Source organism: Crinia signifera, chromosome 7, assembly GCF_055691185.1.
Source record: "Crinia signifera chromosome 7, ASM5569118v1, whole genome shotgun sequence".
NCBI lineage: Eukaryota > Metazoa > Chordata > Amphibia > Anura > Myobatrachidae > Crinia > Crinia signifera.
Window position 1 is genome coordinate 19216870 of NC_139223.1, and position 27812 is coordinate 19244681.

Genomic DNA, 27812 nt, shown 5'->3' on the forward strand with positions numbered 1-27812 from the left:
GTTGCTTCTGCTCTGGGTTTGGCGATGTTATGGTGAAAGCCGCCCGGAGCCCTCTCCTCTCTCTCTCTCTCTCACACCCACTCGCCAGGTGCAGGCACCCATGGGAGCAGCTGCTGAGAAGTTCATGGTTCTGTGACTCTGTGGCCAGTGCTCGGTGCCCTCTGTAATCTCTTACACATTGTGTATGCTGCTCGGATCATGCTGGGTCTCCTCGTCCTCTGTGTCTGCATCACCTGCACCATCCAAACACCAGGGGACACTGGGAATATCACTGAGCGTACTGAAGGTAAGAGAGGGAGCACGTTATCCCAGCTACCACGGGTTCTACTATTGTAGCCTCTGTACTGCCTATCGCATACTGATCTCTGCTCTGTACTCTCTACTGGTACATGATGTTCAGCTCTCTGTACTCTCTACTGGTACATGATGTACAATACATGATGTTCAGCTCTCTGTACTCTCTACTGCATGATGTACAATACATACTGCATAATGCATGATGTACAATACATACTGCATAATGTTCAGCTCTCTGAATTCACCTACTGTGTGATGATCAGCTCTCTGTACTCTCTATTACATGATGTTCAGCTCTCTGCACTATCTACTGCATGATGTTCAGCTCTCTGCACTATCTACTGCACTATGTTCAGCTCTCTGCACTATCTACTGCATGATGTTCAGCTCTCTGTATTCACCCACTGCGTGATGTTCAGCTCTCTGTACTCTCTACTCCATGATGTACAATACATGATGTTCAGCTCTCTGTACTCTCTACTGCATAATGTTCAGCTCTCTGCATTCACCTACTGCATGATGTTCAGCTCTCTGTACTCTCTACTCCATGATGTACAGCTCACTGTACTCTCTACTCCGTCATGTTCAGCTCTCTGTACTCTCTACTTCATGATGTACAGCTCTCTGTACTCTCTACTCCGTGATGTTCAGCTCTCTGTACTCTACTGCATGATGTACAATACATGATGTTCAGCTCTCTGTATTCACCTACTGCGTGATGTTCAGCTCTCTGTACTCTCTACTCCATGATGTACAGCTCACTGTACTCTCTACTCCGTGATGTTCAGCTCTCTGTACTCTCTACTCCATGATGTTCAGCTCTCTGTACTCTCTACTGCATGATGTTCATCTCTCTGTACTTTATACTCCATGATGTTCAGCTCTCTGTACTCTCTACTCCATGATGTACAGATCACTGTACTCTCTACTCCATGATGTACACCTCACTGTACTCTCTACTCCATGATGTACAGTTCACTGTACTCTCTACTCCATGATGGACAGTTCACTGTACTCTCTACTGCATGATGGTAAGCTCTCTGTACTCTCTACTCCATGATGTTCAGCTCTCTGTACTCTCTACTCCATGATGTTCAGCTCTCTGTACTCTCTACTGCATGATGTTCATCTCTCTGTACTTTATACTCCATGATGTTCAGCTCTCTGTACTCTCTACTCCATGATGTACAGATCACTGTACTCTCTACTCCATGATGTACACCTCACTGTACTCTCTACTCCATGATGTACAGTTCACTGTACTCTCTACTCCATGATGTACAGCTCACTGTACTCTCTACTCCATGATGTATAGCTCTCTGTACTCTCTACTCCATGATGTTCAGCTCTCTGTACTCTCTACTCCATGATGTTCAGTTCTCTGTGCTCACTACTCAATGATCCTCAGCTCTCTGTACTCTCTATTACATGAAGCTCTGTTCCCTGTACTCTCTACTCCATGATGGACAGTTCACTGTACTCTCTACTGCATGATGGTAAGCTCTCTGTACTCTCTACTCCATGATGTTCAGCTCTCTGTACTCTCTACTCCATGATGTTCAGCTCTCTGTACTCTCTACTGCATGATGTTCATCTCTCTGTACTTTATACTCCATGATGTTCAGCTCTCTGTACTCTCTACTCCATGATGTACAGATCACTGTACTCTCTACTCCATGATGTACACCTCACTGTACTCTCTACTCCATGATGTACAGTTTACTGTACTCTCTACTCCATGATGTACAGCTCACTGTACTCTCTACTCCATGATGTATAGCTCTCTGTACTCTCTACTCCATGATGTTCAGTTCTCTGTGCTCACTACTCAATGATCCTCAGCTCTCTGTACTCTCTATTACATGAAGCTCTGTTCCCTGTACTCTCTACTCCATGATGTTCAGCTCTCTGTACTCTCTACTACATGACGTTCAGCTCTCTGTACTAACTGATCCTCAGCTCTCTGTACTCTCAACTCCATTAAACTCTGTTCCCTGTACTCTCTACTCCATGATTTTCAGCTCTCTGTACTCACTACTCAATGATCCTCAGCTCCCTGTACTCACTACTCAATGATCCTCAGCTCCCTGTACTCACTACTCAATGATCCTCAGCTCTCTGTACTCTCAACACCATGCTGTTCAGCTCTCTGAACTTCCCTGTCATCCCCTATCTACTGTATAATGACCATGTGCTGGTGGACTTAATCCCCATGTAACATGCATCTATATTTAATGCATGTGTGGAGCACAAAGAGTTTTGGAATACATGCAGAGATCCCTACCAGCCAGGAGATATGGACATTACAGATTAAACTTTGTACAACCCCCACCTTATATAATATATATGACTCTCCAGACTTACAGGGCATTTACTCGGTATATCACGTGCTGAAATGTCTTTATTTTCCAGTGGATGCATAGTTTCTATGAGCGCCTTGCCAGGCCTGGGATGCCGTGCTCTCTGCGAAAACCATCAATGGTCCGTGACCAATAGGGAATACTTTTACCATCGACGGGGGAGAACCAGCTGGTTTTCTACCATCGATGGTGCAGAGATATAATTTTTTCCCCCACGTGCTGGTACACGGAACTTGGCTCCACCTCCAGTCACCTGCCGTTTCATCCTAACTTTAAATGTATTTTCCATACCACTTACGTGCTATGGGGCACTACAATTACCATCAAGTCAAGCTCACTGAGGACCTGAGCCGCAAGCGATGTAGATGTTTTGCTGCAAAAATTCCTAAAAACTGGTGTGGGGTGTGTGTCACACAGAGGCCCTTATTCAGATCTGATCGCAGGACAATTTGTTTGAAAAATGGGCAAAACCATGTGCACTGCAGGTGGGGCAGATGTAACATGTGCAGAGAGAGAGAGTTAGATTTGTGTGAGTTATTTTGTTTCTGTGCAGGGTAAATACTGGCTGCATTATTTTTACACTACAATTTAGATTTCAGTTTCCACACATTCCACTCAAATCTAACTCTCTCTGCACATGTTACATCTGCCCCACCTGCAGTGCAGATGCTTTTGCCCATTTTCCAAACAAATTTATACTGCGATCAGATCTGAATAAGGGCCAGAGAGTGCGCACAGAGACACTATTGCGATAATGACGCACTGTGTCAGAAATATCTTGGGAAAGTGCTTTGCGTTCCGTCTTCAGGGTGTGAAGTTCTGGAGGCCGTACTGCACCAGCCATAGGACTGTTGCAAGTTTCTATGGTGGGACTGATGATGGTGCACCAGTATTTGCACAGTCATAACAAGAGATGTGCCGGGGAAGGCCTCTCCTGCGGTCGCAGACAGGTGATCACCATAAGACACGTCTACTGCCAGCTCGGAATCGGCCAGAATATTGCTGTTTATTTTACACTCCACAAACATTCACAAAAATAACCCTCATGGAAAACATAAGAAGAACTCAGCTTTCACCAGACTGACTAAACACGGGATAGAAAAGGGGAAATCGGAAGCCAGCGCATTCTGTGAGTGACTGTACACAGTCTTTGTGGTTGTGAGGTAATATATTTACACAGACAGGACCTTGTGTATGGATGTAAATGTTCAGAGCCAGCCCTAGCTGATATGATGCTCTAGGCCAGGGGTGGCCATTACGTCGATCGTGATCTACCGGTCGATCCCGGACCTTCCGCCGGTAGATCGCGATCATTTCCTTAAGTATTGAACCTGCTGAAACCTCTAGTCTTTTGGCTTCAGCGGTCCCAGTAATGCAATGCGCGGGTGCACGGGTGACATCATTATACATCTGTGTACTGCGAGGGCTGAGGAGCAGTTGGTGTTAGGGATGGCCATCGGCACATCCCCCTTCAATGGTTGCCATCGATGGCTTCTAGAGCAGGAACCACCGATGGCTATAAACCATTCTACCTCACACCATCGATGGTTCCTGCCATCGCTTAGCCGCGCATGCGCAGAGCAACGGGAGGGGTCGCTGCGGGCAGTCTGCCTAGCCGGGATCCGCGCACATGCGCAGAAGAAACTTTAGCCATCAATCCAGTTTAAGTTTCTTTTGCGCATGCGCGCACCTCCCGGCGGGACGGGCCGCCCACAGCGACGCTGCTGGACGCAATGACGCTGCGCACGCAGTGCGCATGCGCCCCCAACTTTTACGATCGGAAGCCATCCATTGTTAAAACTATTCGACCATCCACTATCGATGCCTACAACATCAAGCACTAGGTCCCAACCATCGATGTTTTGGGAACATCAATAGTCGATGGCCATCCCTAGTCTGTGTCTGCCAGGAACCTTGAAAGGTGGAGGTGGCAGGCTGAGAACAGGGAAGTCAGCGGGCAGAATACAGCGGTGGCGGCGGGTATAAAACAGCGGCGGCAGTGGGCAGAATGTGTAATGCTGGCATTCATCAGACCAACTTTCCTCCAACCACCCAACTAGTTGGTTGGATGGAATAAAAACCTGGTACTGGATAGGAGCAAATGTCGTTTGTAATTAAGTCATTTGTTTCCCAAATCGGAAAATGGACAACAGCTGTCACTCAGACAATGTCCTGTAGTTGGACCTATTTGATTTAAACAATTTCACTTAACTAGTTGGATAGTTGGAGGAAAGTTGGTCTGATGTGTGGCCAGCATAAGAAAGTGTAAATGCTTGGCTTTTTTTTTCACATGTGGTTGTTGTGGACTTGTGAAGGGGGTGGAGAAAGGGGGTCTCTGTTCAATGGGATGGAGTTTTGTGGCCCCCATAATTTTCATTCTGTCAATGGAAAAAATTCTAATGGGGGGGGGGGGGGGGGGGTATGGGGGTTTGGCAGCAGTCCTGAGGGGCACTGTCCCTGAGAATGGAGCTTTTCATGGCAGTTTTGCTTTTTCACCACCAGGTTAGGTAGCAGGTTGGATGGACACAGTATGCAGTAGGTCACCCTTTGTGTTAGGTTAATTGTACATAGTTGATCTGATTATCTGGTTTTTTAGTGTGTCATAATGTAAATTTTCACTCATAATGTGAACTTTGGTTTGTACCGTGTGTTATAATGTGAATTTTGGCTCATACCATGAGGGAAATTCACTAAAGGAAATTTGTAAAAAATAGGTGTATTTGTATCCCGAAATACTCTTATTTTTGACATTTACTATCACGAAAATATGGCAATTCGTATCGATGTGCTATCAATACGAATTGCCGTATTTTCGGGATAGTAAATGTCAAAAATAAGTGTATTTCTGGATACAAATACACCTATTTTTTACAAATTTCCTTTAGTGAATTTCCTTAATGGTACGAGCCAAAACCTGCTACCTAACCTGGTGGTGAAATGTGTCATAATATGTAAGAGGCGTATAGCACAGGGAGGTGAATATTTGTCCCAGGGGGAGACGCTGGTAAATCACCGGTACGTAAGTGTACAAAAAAGTAGACTGTGGGTTACAAAAGTCTGGCCACCCCTGCTCTAGGCAATATTCTGGTTGGTGCTAGTTCCGCCCCTGACCCATTGCTCCTTATTAATATTACACTGCACCATTTTGCGCCTTATTCACATTACACCAAACAGTAGTGCTCTTTATACAGGTTAAGACACACAGTAGTGCACCTTATAAACATAATACCACACAGTAATAGCAGCACTTACAAATAGTAATTGTACACGTCTAATCAAATGCTAGTGCTGTGATTCACTCGGCACCAATGGTGATGTTTGATTGTATGGGCGGAGCAGCTTCAGGCTGCCCAGATGCACACGCTAGCCCTATGTAAACTTGCATTAGCATTAAGTAGTAATTGCAATTCCTGTTGCCATTGCATCAAGCAGGATCATGATTTTGTCTAATGCACTGAAACATCTTGCAGCTGTCCTGGGAGCAGCCCTCAGTGAGGGTTATTCAATTAGTTGCGGTGATGAGGGCAGATTTCAATGGAATAGCTTCGGCAACTGCAACAGGCCCTCCGGGGCTAACTGAATATGCCGCTTCCCGAGAGATTGGAAGATATAACACACATTCAATATAAACATGAGAAGTTGGACCTAATTCTTAGTCATAGGCAAATGCATGGGGGGATTCCAATTGCCCAGAAACCCCCTTTCCCCGGAGCCTGCCCAATGGCCACAACATGCAGAATAAATGGCGGTATGAAGCTGATGTATATGTCTAGTGGCTGCAGATTGACGATAGCACCAGCTCTCCCGAGTAACCGATCCACCCTAAGAAGTAGAACCCCTCACTGATCCCCATCCCACATGCTCACAAGTAGATAGGTTACAAACAGCCTTAATAAGAAAAAAAATATGTTTCCAAATACTTTCCACCAATGGGGGTTATTCAGATCTGGTCGCAATTTCACAGGCCGGCGATTATAGAATAACTGCACATGCATACAGAATGTAGCGCACAAACTCTTTGCAAGGTGATTGACACGAAGCCGGCATCTGGGGTTGGTAACCCGACGTTTTCAGATCTGAATGACCCCCAATCATTGGAAGATTTGTGTTATAAGAGATATCCCGCAGAGCTCTGACAATTTAGGATTTTCTTAGGATACCGCGGGAATTACTCTGATGTTTCCTGTTCCCGCCTAGGTGACGTATCATCCTCCTGTGACCGATTTCCCTCCGGGCGGATGCCGCTGAAGTTGTTGATGGACAGTGGCCAGTCGTGGCTGACGCTGGTGGTGAACACGTTCATTCGGAAATTAAACACCTCAAATCCACCAACTCTACTGCTCCCGGCCGACGGGAAGAGCTCCCAGATTTATTCCTGTTCAGCGAATGGCGTGGAGAGTTTCGTACGCACAGGTAGGAGCAGCCATGGGCTGAAGAACGTGTGAGTGGTTGGCCCAGGTGCAAAAATATAATTATGCCACCCCCCCCCCCCCAAGTTCACAATATGCCACACAGCTATGGATGGCAGCAGTGGGCCCCTTTGTCCTCATGGGCCCTCATGTAATGCACCTGCTGCACCAATAGCAGTTCCGCCTCTGCCTACCCCCTTTATTTTCACATTACATGGTTGCGGAATAGAAGTGTATATTACAGACCCGTCTTCTGATCGCTAGTGTATGGAAACCATTATTATAGCTAGTATACAATATAGCGCCCCCTTCCTGGTGCACAGTGTACAATACAGAACTCTCTCTTATGGCTGGTGTACAATACATACCTGTCCCTGGTGGATAGTGTTTCATACAGACCCCTATCTTGGCTGCTAGTCTACCCATTCCTGGTAGATAGTATACAATACGGACTCCCTTTCAGGTGGTATGTGCCATACAGACTAGCATCTCTGGTGGTTAGCGACCAATACAGTCCCATCATGTGAATAATGGGAATGGGTAAAAACCGGAACCGGACTGGACCCCAGAATGTCGGACCAAACAGGTGTCATACCCAGGCACTGGGTATGGCAGTGAAGTAAGAATGATACGCCAGGCTGTATCATCACAAACAGCAAACAGTTAATTTACAGTTCGGACAGGGGGCCTTATTTTGGTTCATTCTTTCTGACAAAATCCTTCTTAGATGGACAAAACCATGTGCACTGCAGGGGGGGCAGATGTAACATGTGCAGAGAGAATTAGATTTGGGTGAGTAATTTTGTTTCTGTGCAGGGTAAATACTGACTGCTTTATTTTTACACTGCAATATAGATCTCACTTTGAAGTAAAACCCCACCCAAATCTAATTCTCTCTGCACAAGTAACACCTGCCCCACCTGCAGTGCACATGGTTTTGCCCATCTAAGAAGGATTTTGTCAGAAAGAATGAACCAAAATAAGGCCCAGGGTTATCACGGAAATAACATTTAATCCATTGTCCTTCTCCCTCCAGCACAACCTTTGTTTAGATTATATCAGATTACATCAGTTCAGAATTTCCTTTCACTCATAGCATAAACAATGATGGGACAGAAATACATTACCATGGTATCCTGGGACCAGTAGTGCCACAGCAGCCTACTAGGACTCTCAATTTGTGTGTTCTCCTATTCAATGGGGGCTCTCTGCAGTCTATCTAATTAGGATCTCTAATGGACTCATCGCTGGGGGGCTTCGCGCCACGCAGTTTCCAACTGCTGACCCCCGATCATCCTCTCCCAAGACTCACACCTCTCGTCCTGCTGCTAGGGTACCCCTAAAGATGGGGATCCATCTTGTTCCTTCCAATGATCTCTGCATACTGCTGCCCTCACATGCTTCTCCATAATGCCAGGGACCATGGAACCTGCAGTAATGTTGCCTATTTGGCCATGGCCCCAGCATGGGCTCTCTGTGGGACACTAGCCTGTGCCCTCCATCTCAGTTCAGGTCACAGGCTCCAACTCTGTGTCCTTTGACCTAAGACTTTCTGTCCATCCACCTGCATGTCCAAGAAACAGAAACAACTGGTTTGGCCCATAATCTCCAGCACTCACGAATACGGTTTCATGGCTTTTGTAAAACATTTCACTATCTGTACCCCTGCAGATCCCACAGCTCAGCTAAAGCTGGCCAAGTCTGGGATGCCACACAGGCTCCATTCACTGCCGATTCAAAGCTTGTAGTGTCCGGTCTGAGGGGGTTGTCGGTCGGGGGAGAGGGTGCTTGTAACAGCTGTCTCCTGGGAGACAAGGAGGGAGAGATTAAATTCTCCCTGTATGGTCCATGGATGTAGTGAAAAAACATAAGTCACAGTAACAAACTATACAGGGGGGCTTTAATCTCTTCCGTCTCGTCTCCCAGGTGACAGGGACCCCCCCGGACTGGACACTACAAGCTCCCGAATGGAAGATTCATGAATGTCAGGTCTGGCGTTCCGGTGCCTGATCCGGTTCCGTTTTTTTTTACCAAGTTCCTGAATATTGCTAGTGTTCCTGTTGGCTAATGCCCCGTACTGCCCCATTTCCTGCTGCAATTTGTGCCTTTTTGGCCCCACCCCTCCCCCTACTGGTATGTCACTGGTGTAGGAGGAGGCTGCGAGGGGTGCCAGCTGAATGTGGGAGGCTTTCCCACCCTTCCGGGGGAGGAGGGTGGCGATTTTCAGGAGCCTCCCGGCCATTCCAGGAGGGTAGGGTATGGTAGCCAAGCCCTAGAGCAGGGGTCTTCAACCTTTAAGACAGCGTGGGCCACCTAAAAAAATCCAGTGAAGCCCGAGGGCCACTAAAATCGCCTACGGAATTTCGGACAGCCCCATAGAATCACAGCTCCCCTATAACGTCAGCACAGTTCTCCTTCATAGATAGTTGGCACATCCGCCCATACTCAGCACATAACCCCCCCCCCCCCCCCCCCACACACACACACACACACCCTAATAGTTATCAGCAGCCAATTTGGGTTCCAGTGCAAACAGTAAAATATGTGCCCCCCCCCATATATAATTTGATCTTGAATAAATTGCAGGCGCCGTAGGCGCGCTCCCAAAAACGGGTGTGACCTATTTATAAGGGGCGTGGTCTAATTATAACGAGTGTGAACTAGCAGGAAAACAATTACCTGACACCTCTTTTACAATCTGCATGACCAGACATTGGTTACCGCAGGAATGGTCATTGTCCTCACATGCTTAAGTTGACTGAAGGCTGCACAATGACATATAAACATGAAGGCCCACACAGTGAAATAGTATGCCTCACAGATCAAACCCAAACAATGAAAGGCTACTTAAATCAATATACACTGTTACACTGTTTATCCGTAATGCCCATTACACATTGTGCATCACACCATAGTGTCCATTAGACATTATGCCACACACCGTAATACCTGTTGTACATTATGTCATACACCATAATGCCCATTACACATTATGCCGCACCGTGATGCCCATTACACATTAATCCACACAAAATTATGCCCATTGCACATTATGCCCCACACTGATGCCCATTATGCCACAGACCATAATGTCAGCAGTACTCCTGCTTATACATATGATGCCCCAGCAGTGCCCCTCACACAATGCCCCAGCAGTGCCCCTCACACACAATGCCCCAGCAGTGCCCCTCACACACAATTCCCCAGCAGTGCCCCTCACACACACAATTCCCCAGCAGTGCCCCTCACACACACAATTCCCCAGCAGTGCCACTCACACACACAATTCCCCAGCAGTGCCCCTCACACAATGCTCCAGCAGTGCCCCTCACACAAAATGCCCCAGCAGTGCCCCTCACGCACAATGCCCCAGCAGTGCCCCTCACACACAATGCCCCCAGTGATGCCCCACACACAATGCCCCCAGTAATGCCTGCAGCTTTGCCAGGTCCCCTGCTCCCGCCAGATGTACCTCCTCATCCTGCAGCTTTGACGGGTCACCTGCTTCCACCATCCATGCCTCCTCCTGCAGTTTCGCCGGGTCCCCTCCGCCAGCTGTGCCTCCTCCTCCTGCAGTTCCAGTGCCGGGTCCCCTGCTCCCGCCAGCTGCGTCTCCTCCTCCCGCAGCTTCGCCGGGTCCCAACTCCCCAGCTCGTGACCAGACGTGCCTCCTCCTCCCTCAGCCTCACTGGATCCACTCCTCTGCCCTGCCTGCAGCCAATGGAAATCGGGTAGGTGGCACCCAAGGGGACTCCATTACACTGCCTCCCTCGGCAGCATTTTCTTTTACTTAAAAAAAAAAAAATCCTGTGCATGGCGGGCAGGGGGCCACTGAGATCAGCTCCGCGGGCCACTCGTGGCCCGCGGGCCATGGGTTGAAGACCCCTGCCCTAGAGCCTCTCATTGCAGCCGGCTTCTATTTCAGCTTCCAAGTCTTTGTATAGAACAGTACAATGTATTTTGCAGTCCAGTGAGACCAAAGCCTGCAATATCTATCAGTCTGTGTCAGGAGATGATTTGGTGCCATTAATAGTACAGGGTGGTACTAATCTCATTCTTACACATAAAGCAACTTTCACATCCCTAAACGTGACCCTCATTTTACTATGATTCAGCGAAAAGCCGTCACAGACCGAGTTATATTTCTAGATTAACCGTTGACTAATATAGATACATTATAATTGCGCGTGATATAGTGAAGACTGTGACGTTTGTGAGGCTAGAGGCAGATTGGTAAGAGGCCATTAGATAGACAAACATTGGGTTGACACCACTAGGTCGACATGCATGGTCGACATCACTGAATTTCAACATGGAGTTAGGTTGACAGGGTCACTAGTTCGGCACAAGCATTAGGTCGACATGGTCAACAGTCAAAAGGTCAAAGGGGTCAACAGTCAAAAGGGGTTTTCACTGTGTTCCGCAGGGCGTAGTACGTTGCCACGGGAGACACCCTGCTTGGCTCCGGTTATAACACTGCCCATTTGATCATATGAACACGGTACAGTGAATATTGACTATTTTTACCCTTCCGCCATGTCTAGAACTAAACAACGTGACGTTTGACCCCGGCAAGGATGTGAGTGTCCCCTGCAAGGCCGTCAGAAACTGGACAAGCCTGACGTGGTCCAGAGACGGTGATGTCATAGCTAGGGTGAGAAGAGGCTGGTGCTCGCTGGACATTGAAGTGTGGGGGGATGGAACATCCCTCTATGTCACCTCCCTCCTCCAACGGGATTCTGGGAATTATTCCTGCCCTGACCGTGGATGGCGGAACGTGACCTGCAGCTGGTCAGTCCTCCAGGGCTATGCGACAGGTGAGGCTGCGTTAAATGTTCCAAAAATATCAAAAAAGTTTTTTTCACTTAGTGTTTGAAATCAAAAAATCTATTGTTACTATGGTTGACATGCTGCGGAGTTTGGGTTGCGGAGCGGGGGGTGTAACCCGAACCGTTCTTGAAGGGTCTTCGGACGTAGAGTTCCTGGATCTGAGCGTCCGGTTCCGACGGGCAGCCTGAGTAAGCTTTAGCATCCTGATCCAGTTCCTGAATCCATCACGAATTGTAACCGATGGCCACAAAGTTGGCCCATAGTGTCCTGAGGCCCAGATATTAACCTGTTTCCCTGTTATCTGTAACACTCCTGCCGACCAGAGGATTTACAATTTGCGCAGCCTGACAACTCGCACTTTCTTCCTGACACTTTATCTTGTTCCTGACAGGTATTCAGATCTTTCTGGAGGAGCGATACTGGATCATTGTGGTGACTGCGCTGGCCCACGTGCTGTTTTGCTTGTTGGTCGTGTGGATCTACAAGTGCATGAGACGCAGTACGTGTTAAATTAAATACTTCCTGTGTAATAAAGGCTAACACTGCTCCTCACCTCAAGTGTTGTGCGTGATGGCGGCCACTAGATGGCACCCGACTGAGCAATTCAAGTGTTGCTCCGATCGCTGGTGCGGACATTACTGTTATGGTCTTCCAAACTTCTGACTGGCTGGTAACTAGTTACTAATAACCGCACCCAGCTTTGGAAGTGGGAGGAGCTTTGGCAAAAGGATCTGTATTGGAGCAGACCAGAGGCGGGGCTTAGTATAAGTTTTGAGCAGTGTCCTGTAGGCTTCTCTGCAATGGTGTAAGTGAAAGGGGGCGGGATGTAGTAAGCCTTGAAAAGTGATATAGTGGAGAGTGATAAACCACCAACCAATCAGCTGCTACCTGTCATTTTTCAAACACAGTCTGTGACTCGGCAGGTAGGAGCTGATTGGCTGGTGGTTTATCACTCTCCATTTTGTTACTTTTCAAGTTTTGTACATCTGGCCCAGGAAGTCTGGTGTGCAGAAGCAAAATAAGTGCCCCATTTTTTAAGATGGGATGAAGATGGGATGTTGTGCATAGCAACCAGATTGTTCTAGAAGATAATAGATAGAATTGATTGGTTGCTACGGGCAACATCCCATCTTCAATAGAACTCCTTATAATGGTGACTACAGAGAGTCCCTTAGTCTAGGTCAGTTCTCAGTAAATATTTGCATTTCCTTCACAGGATCATTATTCTGCATCATTATCTCTCTAGGGGCGAGATGCGCTACAGTGAAAATGCGGTAAATCCCCCATTTTCGTGGTTTTTACAGCATTTCCGATTGCACCAAAGCCCCTCTGCCGGGGCGTCGGTGCGGAGGGTAACGCCAGCAAAATCAGGCATTACCCTATGAAGCCTATCCGTGACAGGGATCTGTCACGGATCCCTCCCAGCATGCCCCGCGGCCGGCACCGCCACTCTTCGCATGCGCAGAGGTACTCTCCGGTCCAAAGACTGGGCCGCATGGCAAAGGACAGCTTTTATCGGAAGAGCTGTCCTTTGCGTTACTAATCGGATATGTTAGTGCGTATGCGATTATTAACAATGCGGTGTGGCGGGGTGCACCGGCGGACTTTGCTGCATCCCGCCCTCTGTTTCTATCCTTGGTGGATATAATTCTGTTTTATGCACCTCAATCTGTTTTACAGAGAGAAGATCCAAGGAACGGGTCAAGGCCAGGTAGGTGGACACACGTGCAGACTATTACATCCATATTAGGTTTATAAGATGGTAATAGGCATTACTGTACAGGATTTATATTATACACAGTCTGAAATGATTCATTGTCGCTGTTTCTTTTAGTTTCATCAAGACCAACACCGCCAGGAATTTGTACATGGATTCCCTCAACCAGGATCCAGGTGAGTTAGTGGAGAGCAGAGCAAAATCCGCTCCTGAGCCTAGATTCCCACCTGACTTCACGGGTTGGCTGAGCAAGACGGCAGCATTTACGAGCAGCCAACAGGAATGTTCCTGCGTGGAGGCGCACTTACACCTGAGAATACTGTGACCTTAGGGTAGGACAGGTGCTAACAGCGGTTTATGCTGATGACGCTGACAGTCTCCAGCATTCTGATTGGCTGATGTATTGCTTGTACTAATATTAATGAGATAGCCAGCTGTACGTTGCCTGATGTTTTACGTTATTGAAGCCTAATAGATATATTCATAAGCAAAACTAATGGTTATAATCAATGGATGTAAACATATGTCCAGTATCCCTGGTGTAAGCCCACCGCGTATACTACTGGTGCCGTCCCCGCGCATTTATCATAGTTGCAGCTCGGCATATGGCCACATTGGTGACTCTTAGGGGGTTATTCTAGTTCATTCTTTCTGACAAAATCCTTCTTAGATGGACAAAACCACGTGCACTGCGGGTGTGGCAGATGTAACTTGTGCAGAGAGAATTAGATTTGGGTGGGGTTTTTCTTCAAAGTGAGATCTATATTGCAGTGTAAAATAAAGCAGTCAGTATTTTCCCTGCACAGAAACAAAATAACTCACCCAAATCTAATTCTATCTGCACATGTTACATCTGACCCCCTGCAGTGCACATGGTTTTGTCCATTTAAGAAGGATTTTGTCAGAAAGAATGAACTAGAATAAACCCCTTAGTGACGCATTTTGCCAACGTCAGTGTCACGGACCCACCGGTCGCCTGCTCCGATACGTCAATCTGAGCAGCTCCGGCCGTGACTGGGGTTCACTTAGGACACTCGGGTCCTTTCCTTGAGGTACACTGCCACCAGCCAAAACCTGATTTTAGCGCTTGAAACTGCGCAAGGGCGGCTTGGCTCGCCCCTGACCACACAATACAAGATAACAATGGTAACGTTTTCCAGCCTTTCTCTTCTGAGGCTAATGAGTCTTAAGAACACAGAACCAGGACTGAGAATGTGTATTATTTATTCCTAGAAATACTACAGAGCTTTAGAAAATAGTTACAAGATTTTACAATGATTTTAAAAGTACACACGAGTTTTAAATGCAATTTCAGAAATAAAATAAAAAGGGAAAAATGACAGAACCGTAGCTTACACTTAAGTACCAATCCTGACGTGGGGGGGTTCTCCACAAGAAATCTCTCGTCGCTTACAGCCTGTTTGCTAGACCCCCAGGTAATGACACTGACTATAGGGAGAAGGGTCTTAGTTATACCTTGAAGACTCCCTCATCCCTCCCACCCTTGGGATTTTTAACCATTCCCTTGCTGAGCCTAGTGAAGGTCCCTAGATATAGGATCTTTCCCATAAAGAATGTGTCCCTGCTTTGAAGTAGATTTTATACATTCCTCAAGTGATAAGAGGTAATTTAGTGTGGAGGGCCAGAGCAGCTTTGGCCTGTTGGCTGGACACTATTGCTCTCCCCCCAATCTGGTTTATGAGGGGTCTCAGATCTTATCTTACATCCTAACTCCAGAGGAGTCCACAGATGGCTACACTCCCTGGGTCACCAATAGTCCACACACATAATACATGACATGTTCTGATCTCCCACATAATAATCACAGGCGGCATGAATTTACCAAACATACCAGACATACATTGATTGCACAGATAATCATAACAGGAGGCATACGTTAATTTAAACGATCACCTGATCTGATCGTTACAGTCAGATTCTGCATTTCACAAAATTTCTTAATTTTGGCGATAGACGCAATCAATTCATGTGCGGTGGTGACTTCAGGATCCTACAAGCGCCAGTGTAGGTGTGAAAACATGTCACACATCTGATGATATGTAATGTGGGGTCCTCCATCCACACGTTACTGTGGGTTTTTCCTATGATCACATTAAGGGCCGGAGAATCAAAATAATTTGAGATTTTGGGAGCGTTTGCCCATTTTTTTAAAGCGGCAATCAATTACACTGCAAAACCAGGTTGATTTTGCTATGTAAATGATTGCCGCTTTAAAAAAAAAAAGGGAAAACTCTCCCAAAATCTCTCACTTTCTAATTCTCACACCCTATTACATTTGGCCCTAAGTGTTCATTTATTTCCCCACGTAACAGACATCAACCAGAAGCCGCAAGAATTCACCTATCAGAACTTCGCTGGGACTCTGCCTAAGAACATCAACAAGGACTGTCAGTCGGATAAGAGTTCCTTCTTGGACCAGTCGTTAGGTGAGTGGAATACTGAAATGTGCGGTCTCCTAGGTAACATAATAATCGGCTTCCCAGGCCTTGTTGTTTTCCACAACATCTCTCTTGAAAACACTCAATAATTGCTAATTGTATATTTAGTAAATTCTGAATTCGGTTACAACCCGTCTGTCATATCAGAAGAGGAAATGAGGTTCTGTCCTGCTGTTGTCTGACACTCATGGCGAACGCCTTCAAAAAATGTCTCTGAAATACAAAGCGGAGAGTTATCTCGGTACTTGTGTACTTTCACGGCTCCCATCGCATGCCATATGTAGTGGCATGCGATGGCATGCGAGTTTTGCCGTTTTTATGCAATTTTTTTTAAACGCATGCAATCGCATCACATGCGATCGCATCAAATGCGATTTGATCAAATGCGATCGCGATTTTTAACAGAAATGCTTTCAAATGCATTGAAATTAGTATCAAACATGTTCAATGGCCCCCAAATGTCATTTTTCAGGCTGTACCACCCCCACTACCCCCGCTGTACCCCCGCGAACCCGAAGCGTGGTGAGCGCTTTTCATACCCCCACTATCCACGACGGCGTGGAGTTGAGAATAGAAAGTGTGGCGAGCGCAGCGAGCCACCAAGCCTGAAGCGTGGCAAGCGGACGCGGACACCTGTGAAGCCCGCGAGGGGACGCGTATACCTCTGAAGGTATCCGTGTCCCCTCGCGGGGCTCGCTGCGCACGCCACGCTTCAGGCTCGCTGCGCTCGCCACACTTTCTGTTCTCAACTCCACGCCGACGTGGATAGTGGGGGTATGAAAAGGTCGTAGGACGCGTACCGCTGCGCTCGTCACGCTTCGGGTTTGCGTTGATAGTGGGGGTGGTACAGCCTGAAAAATGACATTTGGGGGCCATTGAACATGTTTGATACTAATTTCAATGCATTTGGATGCATTTCTGTTAAAAATCGCATGCGATGCGATTTTTTACTATGCAATGGACATCGTGGGAGTCGTGACTGTACACAAGTACCGTTATCTCTATACCGTGATTGTTTTTGGGGCTTTGTACATTATACGCAGTGGCAACATCCCCAGAATGCTGGAATGTCCCTTTCAGCCCCCTTTCTGTGCTTCCCAGCACTGTCTCTGTAGTATCAGCCAGTGGTTTCAACCAAAAACTCATTGAATACAGTTGCAGAGGGCAGAGCAGCACTATGTAGCGTCCAAGGTACAAACTAAATTAAATAGAACTGATTTTAGAAAGATATTTTTCAACACGAAGCACGTAAAATCAAAAGACATAACATTCTTGTGCTGTCATGAGAAATACAGTAAGTGAGCATGTGTGTTGGTCACAGGGAATGCTGATGCATGACGTAATGTAGGAGTTAAAATAGATTATAACAAACACAAACCACAAAATTTACAATAATCCTAAACTGTCCAAAAACAGAAAATCTCTACGTAGAAAAAGAAAGTCAGACCCAAAATGAGGAACTTAGCAAAAAAGTAAAAATAGAACGATATAAAAGAGGGAATCCGCACGTTCGGTGTTCCTACCGCTGCAGTCACACGTAATATTGCATAATAAAGAACTAATTAGTCCTTGGTCACCGTACTGAAGGCATTTCTCAGAATATAATGGGAATAAAGCTCATATGAGCCAAAGGAACATTGGCAGGATTAGTACAGTAGGCCCTAAGCCTCGGCGCATTACAGTATGATCTTAATGGCAAACTCTCCTGCTAGTTACTCACATCTCTATGTACTGTATGTGTTGTGTGTGTGCTCCACAGATGGTTCGTACCTTCAGCCGGATGAAGGGGATTGGGTGTCGGATGGTAAGAGAACGCTACATATTCTACTGACACACAGAGTAGAGGATATAGGTTGCTCCCACATCACGCAGATATGGGGAAAGCCAATTCACTACAAGTGCACACGCACCACGCACGCTCCCTGCACTGTTCCGCTAGACCTCCAAATCAGGGGTCACCGGCTTTGCTTTTGGTTCACATACGTGGCATTTTCATTTTTATCTGCTGTGGCGGTATTTTCTAAAAACACATAACGACCTGAAGCAAACGAGTGACTCCGCACCTGGGTAAACCCATGTTACACTGCAGATAGAACATGTACAAAGAGAGTTAAGCTGGCCATACATCTACAGATCGATTGTCAGGTTGGGCTGGATGGAACAAAAACCTGGTAATAGATGAATGACAGTTTGGCAGTTTTCCAGCATTTCAAAGCAAATGGTCAACTGTCATTTGCTCTCATCCATTACTAGGATTTTGTTCCAACCAGCCCAATCTGACAATTGACCTGTAGAAATATGGCCAGCTTTAGATTTGGGATGGGAGCGTCCAAACCAAAATCTAATTTGTAGTGTAAGAAAAGAGCTTGTGCAGCAGGTGTGAGCTAAATGCAAAAGCAGCCAGTATTTACCCTGTGTGAAATAATTTGCCCCCCCCCCCCCCCCCGTGTACTTCAGTGTGGGTTGTCCTGGCGCAAAATTACTTCATTTTATTGTATTTGCTTTTGCAGAATTAGATGTGCATAGTGGCTGATTCAGGTTTGGAAGTAATGCTTGCGTTTTGCAAGTGACAAATATTTTTTTCTGTGCAGGGTAAATTGTCTGTTTTTGCATATTGCTAATACATGCCAGAAAGCTTTATGATTTAGATTTCAATCTGGACACACCCCACCGAAATCTAATCGGTAAATTGACTAAAGATTCTAAATATGAAAAGTGGTGATTTTGCTCATAGTAACCAATCAGATTCTGTTAAGTTTCTCCTCTCTGGGACTTGCTGTCATTAAGCCCCACCCCCATTCTTGTAAATGCCGTGTTTCACGGGTCTTCAGGGAGGTTCTAAATGACGCAATTTGCCAGTATTCGACTGGCAGAGGGAGGGGGTGCAGGGGGGCTGATGGGTAGGTAAGTATGGATTCTATCATTTCTCTAATGCATCCTAGAAAATCATAAAAACAGTTTTGGCTAAGTCCTGTGCTGTGAGTGGGTTGACCTCACTAATCCGTTAAACAATTAGTATAGCATAAACTATCACACCCCGTTAATTGCTGCTGTTCTATAAGGGGTAGCTCAGTTCCCCAAATTAGTTACCAGAAAAAAAGAAAATAATAGAACTGCGCAATAAAGGGGGAAAAAAACACATGCAATTTATTTATGCACTAATATGAAAACATATAAAACATACACAGATTTAAGATACAATTATGAAAATTAATTAAAAAAATGATAGACAGAATCTGATGCCTCTGTGTATGTTACATCTTCCCCCTGCAGTGCAGCATGGTTTTGCAGCAGTTGCTTGCTTTTTGGTTTTACTTTAGCGCCATACACACTAGACAATATCACGAATGAATACACTGTTAACAAAATCTCTGAAGCCCCTGGGCACATGATCTAGCGCATACTGCTAACGATATCGTTCAGCAATGTCACCCAGTGGTTGACGGTGTGTTAAAACTGAGCTGCGTCTACAGATGACAGGGGGTCGTCAATGAGCCACGGGTACGCAAATCGTTAGCAAAATTGATCATAAACACTATTTGTAATATCGCTTAGTGTATATGGGGGCTTTATTTACATGAATAAGACCCATTGGGGTAAATGTATTTGATGAGAGATGTGAGTTCTTTTTCAGATGGGATGTTGCTATGGGCAACCAATCAGATTCTATTATCTTCTAGAAGCGGCTAAATAAATAAGTAGATTCTTATTGGTTGCTATGGACAACATAATTAGAACATTAATAACATTAATAGAACTGCCATCTTATTAAATGTACCCCATTGTCTCTACGTCCAATAAGGTCGCAGTGGGCGTGGCTCCTATCAGCGCCACTGATATTGCTGGTGATAAATATGTACAATGTGAGTGTAATCTCTCTCTCTCCCTAATAGGAGCCTGCTACGAGAACGCCGCAGAGGAGTCGGGTCCGCCTGAGGGCTCCATAGGTAACGAGGGGGCACTGAATGGGCAGGAAGGAGGAGATGGCTGATCATTTGGTGGGTATGTGTCTGATGCCTCTGTTCTGGTTCTTTTCAGATGGGGACAGTTATGAGACCCCCTGCGGAGACACCAGAGATGGCTCAGTGGGTAAGGATGAATTGTGGATACTCCAGAAACCAGGTCCCTTGACATCCCCTTTGGTTACGACATACAATGCAGCAGTGTGTGCATACCCGCTGCTAACCGGCACATGCCATCATCACACCTCACAACTAACTGTCATTAGGCTTTCATTTTGGTCCATCGAGTGGCCTATTGTGGTCAGTGATGGTACTTCACCTCATACAGATCAGTAATTATTATTTATTTCCAGTTTCTTATGTAACGCAGCAGATTCCGTTGCGCTGTACAATAGTAGACAGAGATAAAACAGATTGGGTAACAACAGACCAGTGCTGGATCTAGACTTCTCTTCTAGGGAGGGCGGTTTACTGTTTAAACTTGACCCTCCCCCTCCTGTCCTGACTCCACCCCTTCCCATCCCTGACTCCTCCCATTGTAAGACTGCCCCCCCATAATAATAATAATAATAATAAGAAAAAAAACAATAAATGTAAAAGAAAAAACCCTGCATGGGGGGTCTGCATTGCACACATATAGATAGCACACCACAAACACACAGCTCACCCGAAATACATACATAGTACAGTATATCACACTTACAAACACACTGTATGTGCAGCCGGACACACCAGCTGCCGGACAGTGCACACACAAGGGAGCTCCAGGCTGTGGCTGCTCCCACTCGTCAGACGACTTCATCCTGAAACCGGGCACACAACGGGCACACACCCACCGTGCTGCAGACACAGCCCACCCCACACTGTCTGTGAGCAATCAGGGTGGCAAACCACCTAAATTACAGCCCACCAGCCAATAGGACAGGATGGGGAGAGAAAGCCCCACTATATCAGCTACTGGGTGGGAGAGGCGGCATCATCACCTCCCCCTCATCACTACAATCATTACTTAGTAGGTGCGGGTGCAGATGCGGCCGGCGGCAGTGATGAGTATACCCCTTGCCCCCCGCAGTGATTCCACTGGCCTAGGGGGGGGGGGGGGGGCAACCGCCCCGTTCGCCCACCCTTAAATCCGCCCCTGCAACAGACAGACTTGGAGGTTAGAGGGTCCTGCTGCAAGCTTACAATCTATAGGGACATAGGAGGGAAACACAAGGACAGGCACCAGTAATAGCATAGCAGTCCCACCAAGTTACAAGTCCAGAAGGGAAGCTATATAATACATTAGTGCCTCAGAGGGTTATGCGTGTGGTATATAAATATGATAGGCTTGCCTGAGGAGGTGAGTTTTCAGGGAACGCTTGAAAGTTTGGAGGCTAGTGAAGAGTCTTATTGTGCGTGGAAGGGCATTCCATAGGATGGGATATATATGGTATATTTTAGCTACATATAATATACAGGGAAGGATTGCAGTGTTAGCATTCATCCATTCAAAAATATTATTGTATAGTCAAGAAAGAAACGTTCCCTAAGAAGGAAATGAGAATAGATTGCCCAGCGTTTGTTTGTGCTGCATGACAACGGAATATAGCAACATATCCGGTTGTATTGATAATGTCCAGATCAACAATCACGTGGTCATCCACTAACGGTCAAACACATCTAGTGAGATGCCTTAAAATAGTCGGCAGCGTCTAGATCGACATTAACAGAAGATCGACGCAAGCAAAAGGTCGACGGGAATGTGGTCAATTGCCAATTGGTCGATCCTCTATAGAATAACCATATGGGGAATGGCGCAGACTTATACCGGTTCTGTAGTCTCCGGTGTTGCACTGCATGGGGGGTTATACTGTGTGGTGTGCACTGCGTGGGGGGTTGTACTGTGTGGTGTGCACTGCGTGGGGGGTTGTACTGTGTAGTGTGCACTGCGTGGGGGGTTGTACTGTGTGGTGTGCACTGCGTGGGGAGTTGTGCTGTGTAGTGTGCACTGCGTGGGGGGTTGTACTGTGTGGTGTGCACTGCGTGGGGGGTTGTACTGTGTAGTGTGCACTGCGTGGGGAGTTGTGCTGTGTAGTGTGCACACATGTCTCCATTACATCTGTGAGGTTTGATCATCTGATTATACCATTGCTGCTTGTACAACTCACGGCAGGTGACGGCAGTCAGGTGGTGAAATGCGTTGAATCCAGTGAATACAGTGCCGCTATGTTCCGGGTGTGCATTAAACTGCTCTGACAAAAAGATTGTGCTGCACCATCCACCTGCAATAGGCCACCATCACTGATAATAGCTGTTCTTGTGTCACAGGCTCGGTGTCCTATGAAGACATGAACGGATCAATCTGTGTAGGAGATAACGGCGAAACGCATGGAGATGGTGAGATAACACAGCGGGGTGGTGAGATCTTCCTTCCTGTACCTGCCATATACCTAATAGGGTCTGGACCTGCTGTATAACACATACAGTATCAGGCAGAGGCGGATGTAGCGCTCATGGGGCCCTAGGCACTATACCGGCAGGGGCCCTCCTCAAACAATCCATAGCATTATATATTTTTGCTGCTGATTGCAGGCAGCATCGATAGAGAACCAATAAATGCTCAGCGGCGTGACCATCGGCATTGTGTACAAATCTGAATCAGGCTCTAGGTGTTTTGGAAGTAGCTTATTACCTGTGTCACACTTACAGTAACCTGAGTGCCCACATACAGAGGATGAGACCGTTTTATGTGCCCAAACATTTGTTATCCTATCAAAGAACGTCAAAGGGGCTTTGGGAGTGTGGGCGGGTCCATGTGATGTCATGATGACACGCGGTAGTCACGCACTGCTCGTCTGGGAATATTTTGAATATCTTTATGGGGCCCCTTGGGCCCTAGGCAGGCACCTTGGTTGCCTTGTGGAAAATCCTCCTCTCCTATGAGGGAGTAGGGGAGAGTCTGGGTCATAGACCGTTGTTGGAGGCCTAGATTGACAAGAGCAGATTTCTCAATCTTAGGGCCCAGGTAGGAGGGGTGTGGCTCATTAAGTCAACAGTCAACAGCTTGACCACTATTGGCCGACAGGTGAACACAGCAAAAAGGTCGACATGGTTTAGATTGGCAAGGTCAAAAGGTCACACAAGCAAAATGTCAACACTTGAAAAGATCGACACTGGTTTTTCATGTTTTCATTGTCTATGTCGACGTGGACCCCTTAGGAGTGTACTGCAGTCCCTCACTGCGCTCGGCACACTGTTATATTCTCCCTCTATGTCCACTGAAATGGTGAAGTAAGAACAAGTCGGTTGAAAAAATAATCATGAAAAACTCCATGTAGACATTATTCATGTGTCAACCTATTATTCATGTGTCAATCAGTAGGGGCTAACACAAGCTGGGCCACCTGATTATGCAAATGCAGCCTGCACTCAGATAAGCACCTATCAGCAGGTGACAGTGAGGCGGTGAAACGCGTTCGTGGGAAAAGGGAAAAACAATACAACTATCTCCTGATTGACCAAAACTGTTTTCACAAACAATTCGTTCAGCACAATCCACCTGCAGTATGGTCCAGTAATAGATTGCTGTCATTCAATGCAGGGGTTACAAGCTCGGAGTCCTACGAAGATATGCACGGACCCATCTGTACAGGAAATGAAAGCGCGGAGCCCAGTGATGGAGCCATAACGCCGGAGGACGGTGAGATCTTCCTTTCAGTGCCTGCTGTATTTATAAGGACGGTCTTCCAGTAATTCTGGTTTTCTTTCACACACTACTAATGATAATAAATAAGCATCTGCAAATCATTTTTAGTCTTTTGCGGACTTATGGATGAAATAGATTACTTCCTTATCTGTGTCTATGTTGTATACATGGGGGGCAGTGTTCTGATTCTAACTCTTGAAATAAATAAGAGCTATTAGGAAAGAGGGATGGTGAAAGACTATCATTGGTACGAGTGTGCTGGAGGCCTAGATGCACAAAAGCAGATAAAATTTAGAGTAGTCATAAGTGCTATATTTCCACCATAAGTAGTCATAAGTGCTGTATTTTCACCATAAGTAGTAATAAGTGCTGTATAGTGCTGTATATTCACCATAAGTAGTCATAAGTGCTGTATTTTCACCATAAGTAGTCATAGGTGCTGTATTTCCACCATAATTAGTCATAAGTGCTGTATTTGCACCATAAGTAGTCATTAGTGCTGTATTATTCACCATAATTAGTAATAAATGCTGTATTTGCACCATAAGTAGTCATAGGTGCTGTATTTCCACCATAAGTAGTCATAAGTGCTGTATTTGCACCATAAGTAGTCATTAGTGCTGTATTATTCACCATAATTAGTAATAAATGCTGTATTTGCACCATAAGTAGTCATAGGTGCTGTATTTCCACCATAAGTAGTCATAAGTGCTTTATTTCCACCATAAGTAGTCATTAGTGCTGTATATTCACCATAAGTAGTCATTAGTGCTGTATATTCACCATAAGTAGTCATAAGTGCTGTATTTGCACGATAAGTAGTCATAGGTGCTGTATTTCCACCATAAGAAGTCATAAGTGCTGTATTTCCACCATAAGTAGTCATAAGTGCTGTATTTGCACGATAAGTAGTCATACGTGCTGTATTATTCACCTTAAGTAGTCATACGTGCTGTATATTCACCATAATTAGTCATAAGTGCTGTATTTGCACCAAAAGTAGTCATTAGTGCTGTATTATTCACCATAATTAGTAATAAATGCTGTATTTGCACCATAAGTAGTTATGTGTTGTATTTCCACCATAAGTAGTCATAAGTGCTGTATTTCCACCATAAGTAGTCATAGGTGCTGTATTCCCACCATAAGTAGTCATAAGTGCTGCATTTCCACCATAAGTAGTCATAAGTGCTGCATTTCCACCATAAGTAGTCATCTGTGCTGTATTTCCATCAGAAGCTGCTAAATACTAATACATTTACTGCCAGCTCCGTAAAAATGAGGCCCAGCACCGCAAGTGACTACACCTACGTACCAGAACCAATGTATTTTGTACCTGCAGATGCCGATTCGTATGAGAACATGCAGACTCCTGTGTACTTCCAACAAAATTCCACTCTTAAGTCCCAGAACAAACCAGAAGAGGAGAAGTCCGAGGACAGGACACCAGGCCAAACCTTATGGAATGGGACCACCCAGCTCGATGAACAAAGTGAGTTGAACCTAGATCCAAAACTAATTAACTAAACTGTTAACCCTTTGAGTGTCAAGGGAAATGTCAAAATAGGTGTGAAAAAATTGGCAAGCAAACCTTTTTTATTAACCCTTTGAGTGCTAGCATGGCTGGTAGAGATCCTCAAAATATCCATTAAAAATGCCAGCGCCGCTCACAGCGACTGTGATTATTTTGGGTGCAAGATTTAACTAAAATTAAATTAATTGACTTTTTTTCGCCATTTTTAGGAGATATTTTAAGGACCGCTCACTATAACCTTGGCACTGAAAGGGTTAAATAAAGACATATTTAATGTATTCATTTTTTAGCGACCCCCACCTTTTTATGGCTCCCTCCTTATCCTACTTCAGTGCCATGATATGCAAAGGAAACAGATTCAGCAGCTTTCCTGATGGGTTAAAAATATAATTTAGTTAAGTAGGATTGGGAAATCGCCAGATATAAAGGCGTCCACACTCTATCGCCAGCCCTGATGAGTCACGGTAAAAAATATATATTATTGGGGACAATAAGGTTTCAAAATAATAACATATAAAATTATGCGTAAATTATAATTTTGATTGATAGAAATGAACACAGTTTTGTGGCACTACAAATTCCAGCATGGATGTACTTCTATCATTAACTAATATGGCCTCAATTAACTTATAAAAATTATTGTCTTCATAATTTCCAATGTTTATTTTTATTTTATTTTGAATTAAATAATTTTTCCCTTTTAAGATATTTGTTCTTTTCTGAGGCCTCTTCGGTATTCCGTAGTGACGGAGTAATAACTATGTTTAATGCGACTCTTTGGGCGGTATTCAATTGTTTTATATCACGCCTGGTCTCCGTCCAAAGAGACGGGAGATCTCGGGGTGATATTGAATTGATCGTTTTACGCGCATATCGCAATCGTATAGCGGATAAAGCCGGCCAAACTAATGGGCGCAACATGAAAAGTCCTGTTTGAGCCCTCAAATGGGTGATAGCAAGCTGAAATTATGTTAGCAAGCTAAAATTATGTTAGCGCGCCTGTTGGCAGAAATAATTGAATTTCGCCAGCGGGCATGGGAGGGGCAGAAACAATTGAATACCGCCCTTACTGCGCATACACACAGTACACAGTGCAAATGCGCGAGGAGTCCGACCAGATGCAATGAGCGAACACTAGCCTTCGCTCACTGTTTGCAGAGTGATTGGCTCATTTCACAGGAGATTACAAGCAGCAGAGGACATGGCTCCTGCGACGCATTGGCTAGGACTGTATATCTGAATACATTACTGTTAAGGTTAGTCTCACAGTCTCTCTGTCTCTTTTTACAGATGGAGATTTTTATATGTCTTATGAAAGCAAAAAACTATGAGAGAATCCAAAGAAAGAGAGACCCCACATTCCAGATTCCCTGGGCGAGCGCGGACACCAGAATTTCGTGATTGCCTGCTTAAAATACAGGAAGATTGCTGCATTGTAATGGCATCATCACCGATCAGACAACATTCGGTGTTATCTCTGTCTACAGCACCTTCCACGACACAAAATGGCTGCCTAGGTCATGTGACTCTCCTCTTCCCATCACTGACCTGTGGAACACTCGACCACACTGTTTATAGGTTGAAACGTGGTCATTTATGGGTCTCCTATAATGCTAAATCTGGAGGAACTACATCGATGGGCCAAAATCACACCTAGAACCTTCTTATATGACCCTCTGCGCATCCATCTTTCAGTTATAGTCTGTGCAATTGCCACACATTAAATATATATATTACTGACCTCTTGGTTTCTATAAACCAATGCATACAACTGACACTAGGGAAATAAGGGCGTGGAACTGTGATCGCCCCCTTGCCACGGCAGCCCCTGCATAAGAACTGACCCACTGTATCCTGTATCCTGTATCCTGCCATCCAGTGCCCGGGACATGCCTCTGATATTTATTGTCACGGAATGTGTGATAGACGCTGATGCCCCTCAGTATCCACCCCCTGCAGTGCAGCTCACAAGGAAGAGAAGCAGGGAGTCTGACAGAGCCATGCACCTGTATGTAATAATATTGCATCTACCCCCTGCAGTGCAGCTCACAAGGAAGAAAAGCAGGGAGTCTGGAACAGCCATGCACCTGTATGCAATAATATTGCATCTACCCCCTGCAGTTCAGCTCACAAGTATGAGAACCAGGGAGTCTGACAGAGCCATGCACCTGTATGTAATAATATTGCATCTACCCCCTGCAGAGCAGCTCACAAGGAAGAAAAGCAGGGAGTCTGGAACAGCCATGCACCTGTATGCAATAATATTGCATCTACCCCCTGCAGTGCAGCTCACAAGGAAGAGACGCAGGGAGTCTGACAGAGCCATGCACCTGTCTGCATGCAATAATATTGCATCTACCCCCTGCAGTGTAACACAGGGGCAGGTTCTGCGCCAAAGGCTAAATCAGCCACTCAATGGTAATTCCTTTGTTCTCACAGTCCCTCTGCTGATTTATGATCATTAAGGCCAAATTTGGATATTCTTTGTATATTCTATGTCATTATTTGTTTTCTTAGTGACTGTATATAATGATGCATTTATTGTTAACTTTGAAA

At 45.7% G+C, this 27812-nt stretch overlaps 1 protein-coding gene across 1 annotated transcript; it reads left to right on the forward strand.

Annotated features, from left to right (window-relative positions):
• On the forward strand, positions 1–27812 carry CD19 (CD19 molecule). Its single transcript, XM_083152535.1, has 14 exons — positions 1–286; positions 6855–7070; positions 11611–11883; positions 12288–12395; positions 13577–13607; positions 13731–13789; positions 15947–16060; positions 17832–17876; positions 19966–20019; positions 20111–20161; positions 22345–22413; positions 23618–23716; positions 25065–25214; positions 26547–27812. Exons 1-14 carry the CDS (start codon positions 199–201, stop codon positions 26585–26587), a joined length of 1398 nt encoding a protein of 465 aa, XP_083008661.1. The 5' UTR covers positions 1–198; the 3' UTR covers positions 26588–27812.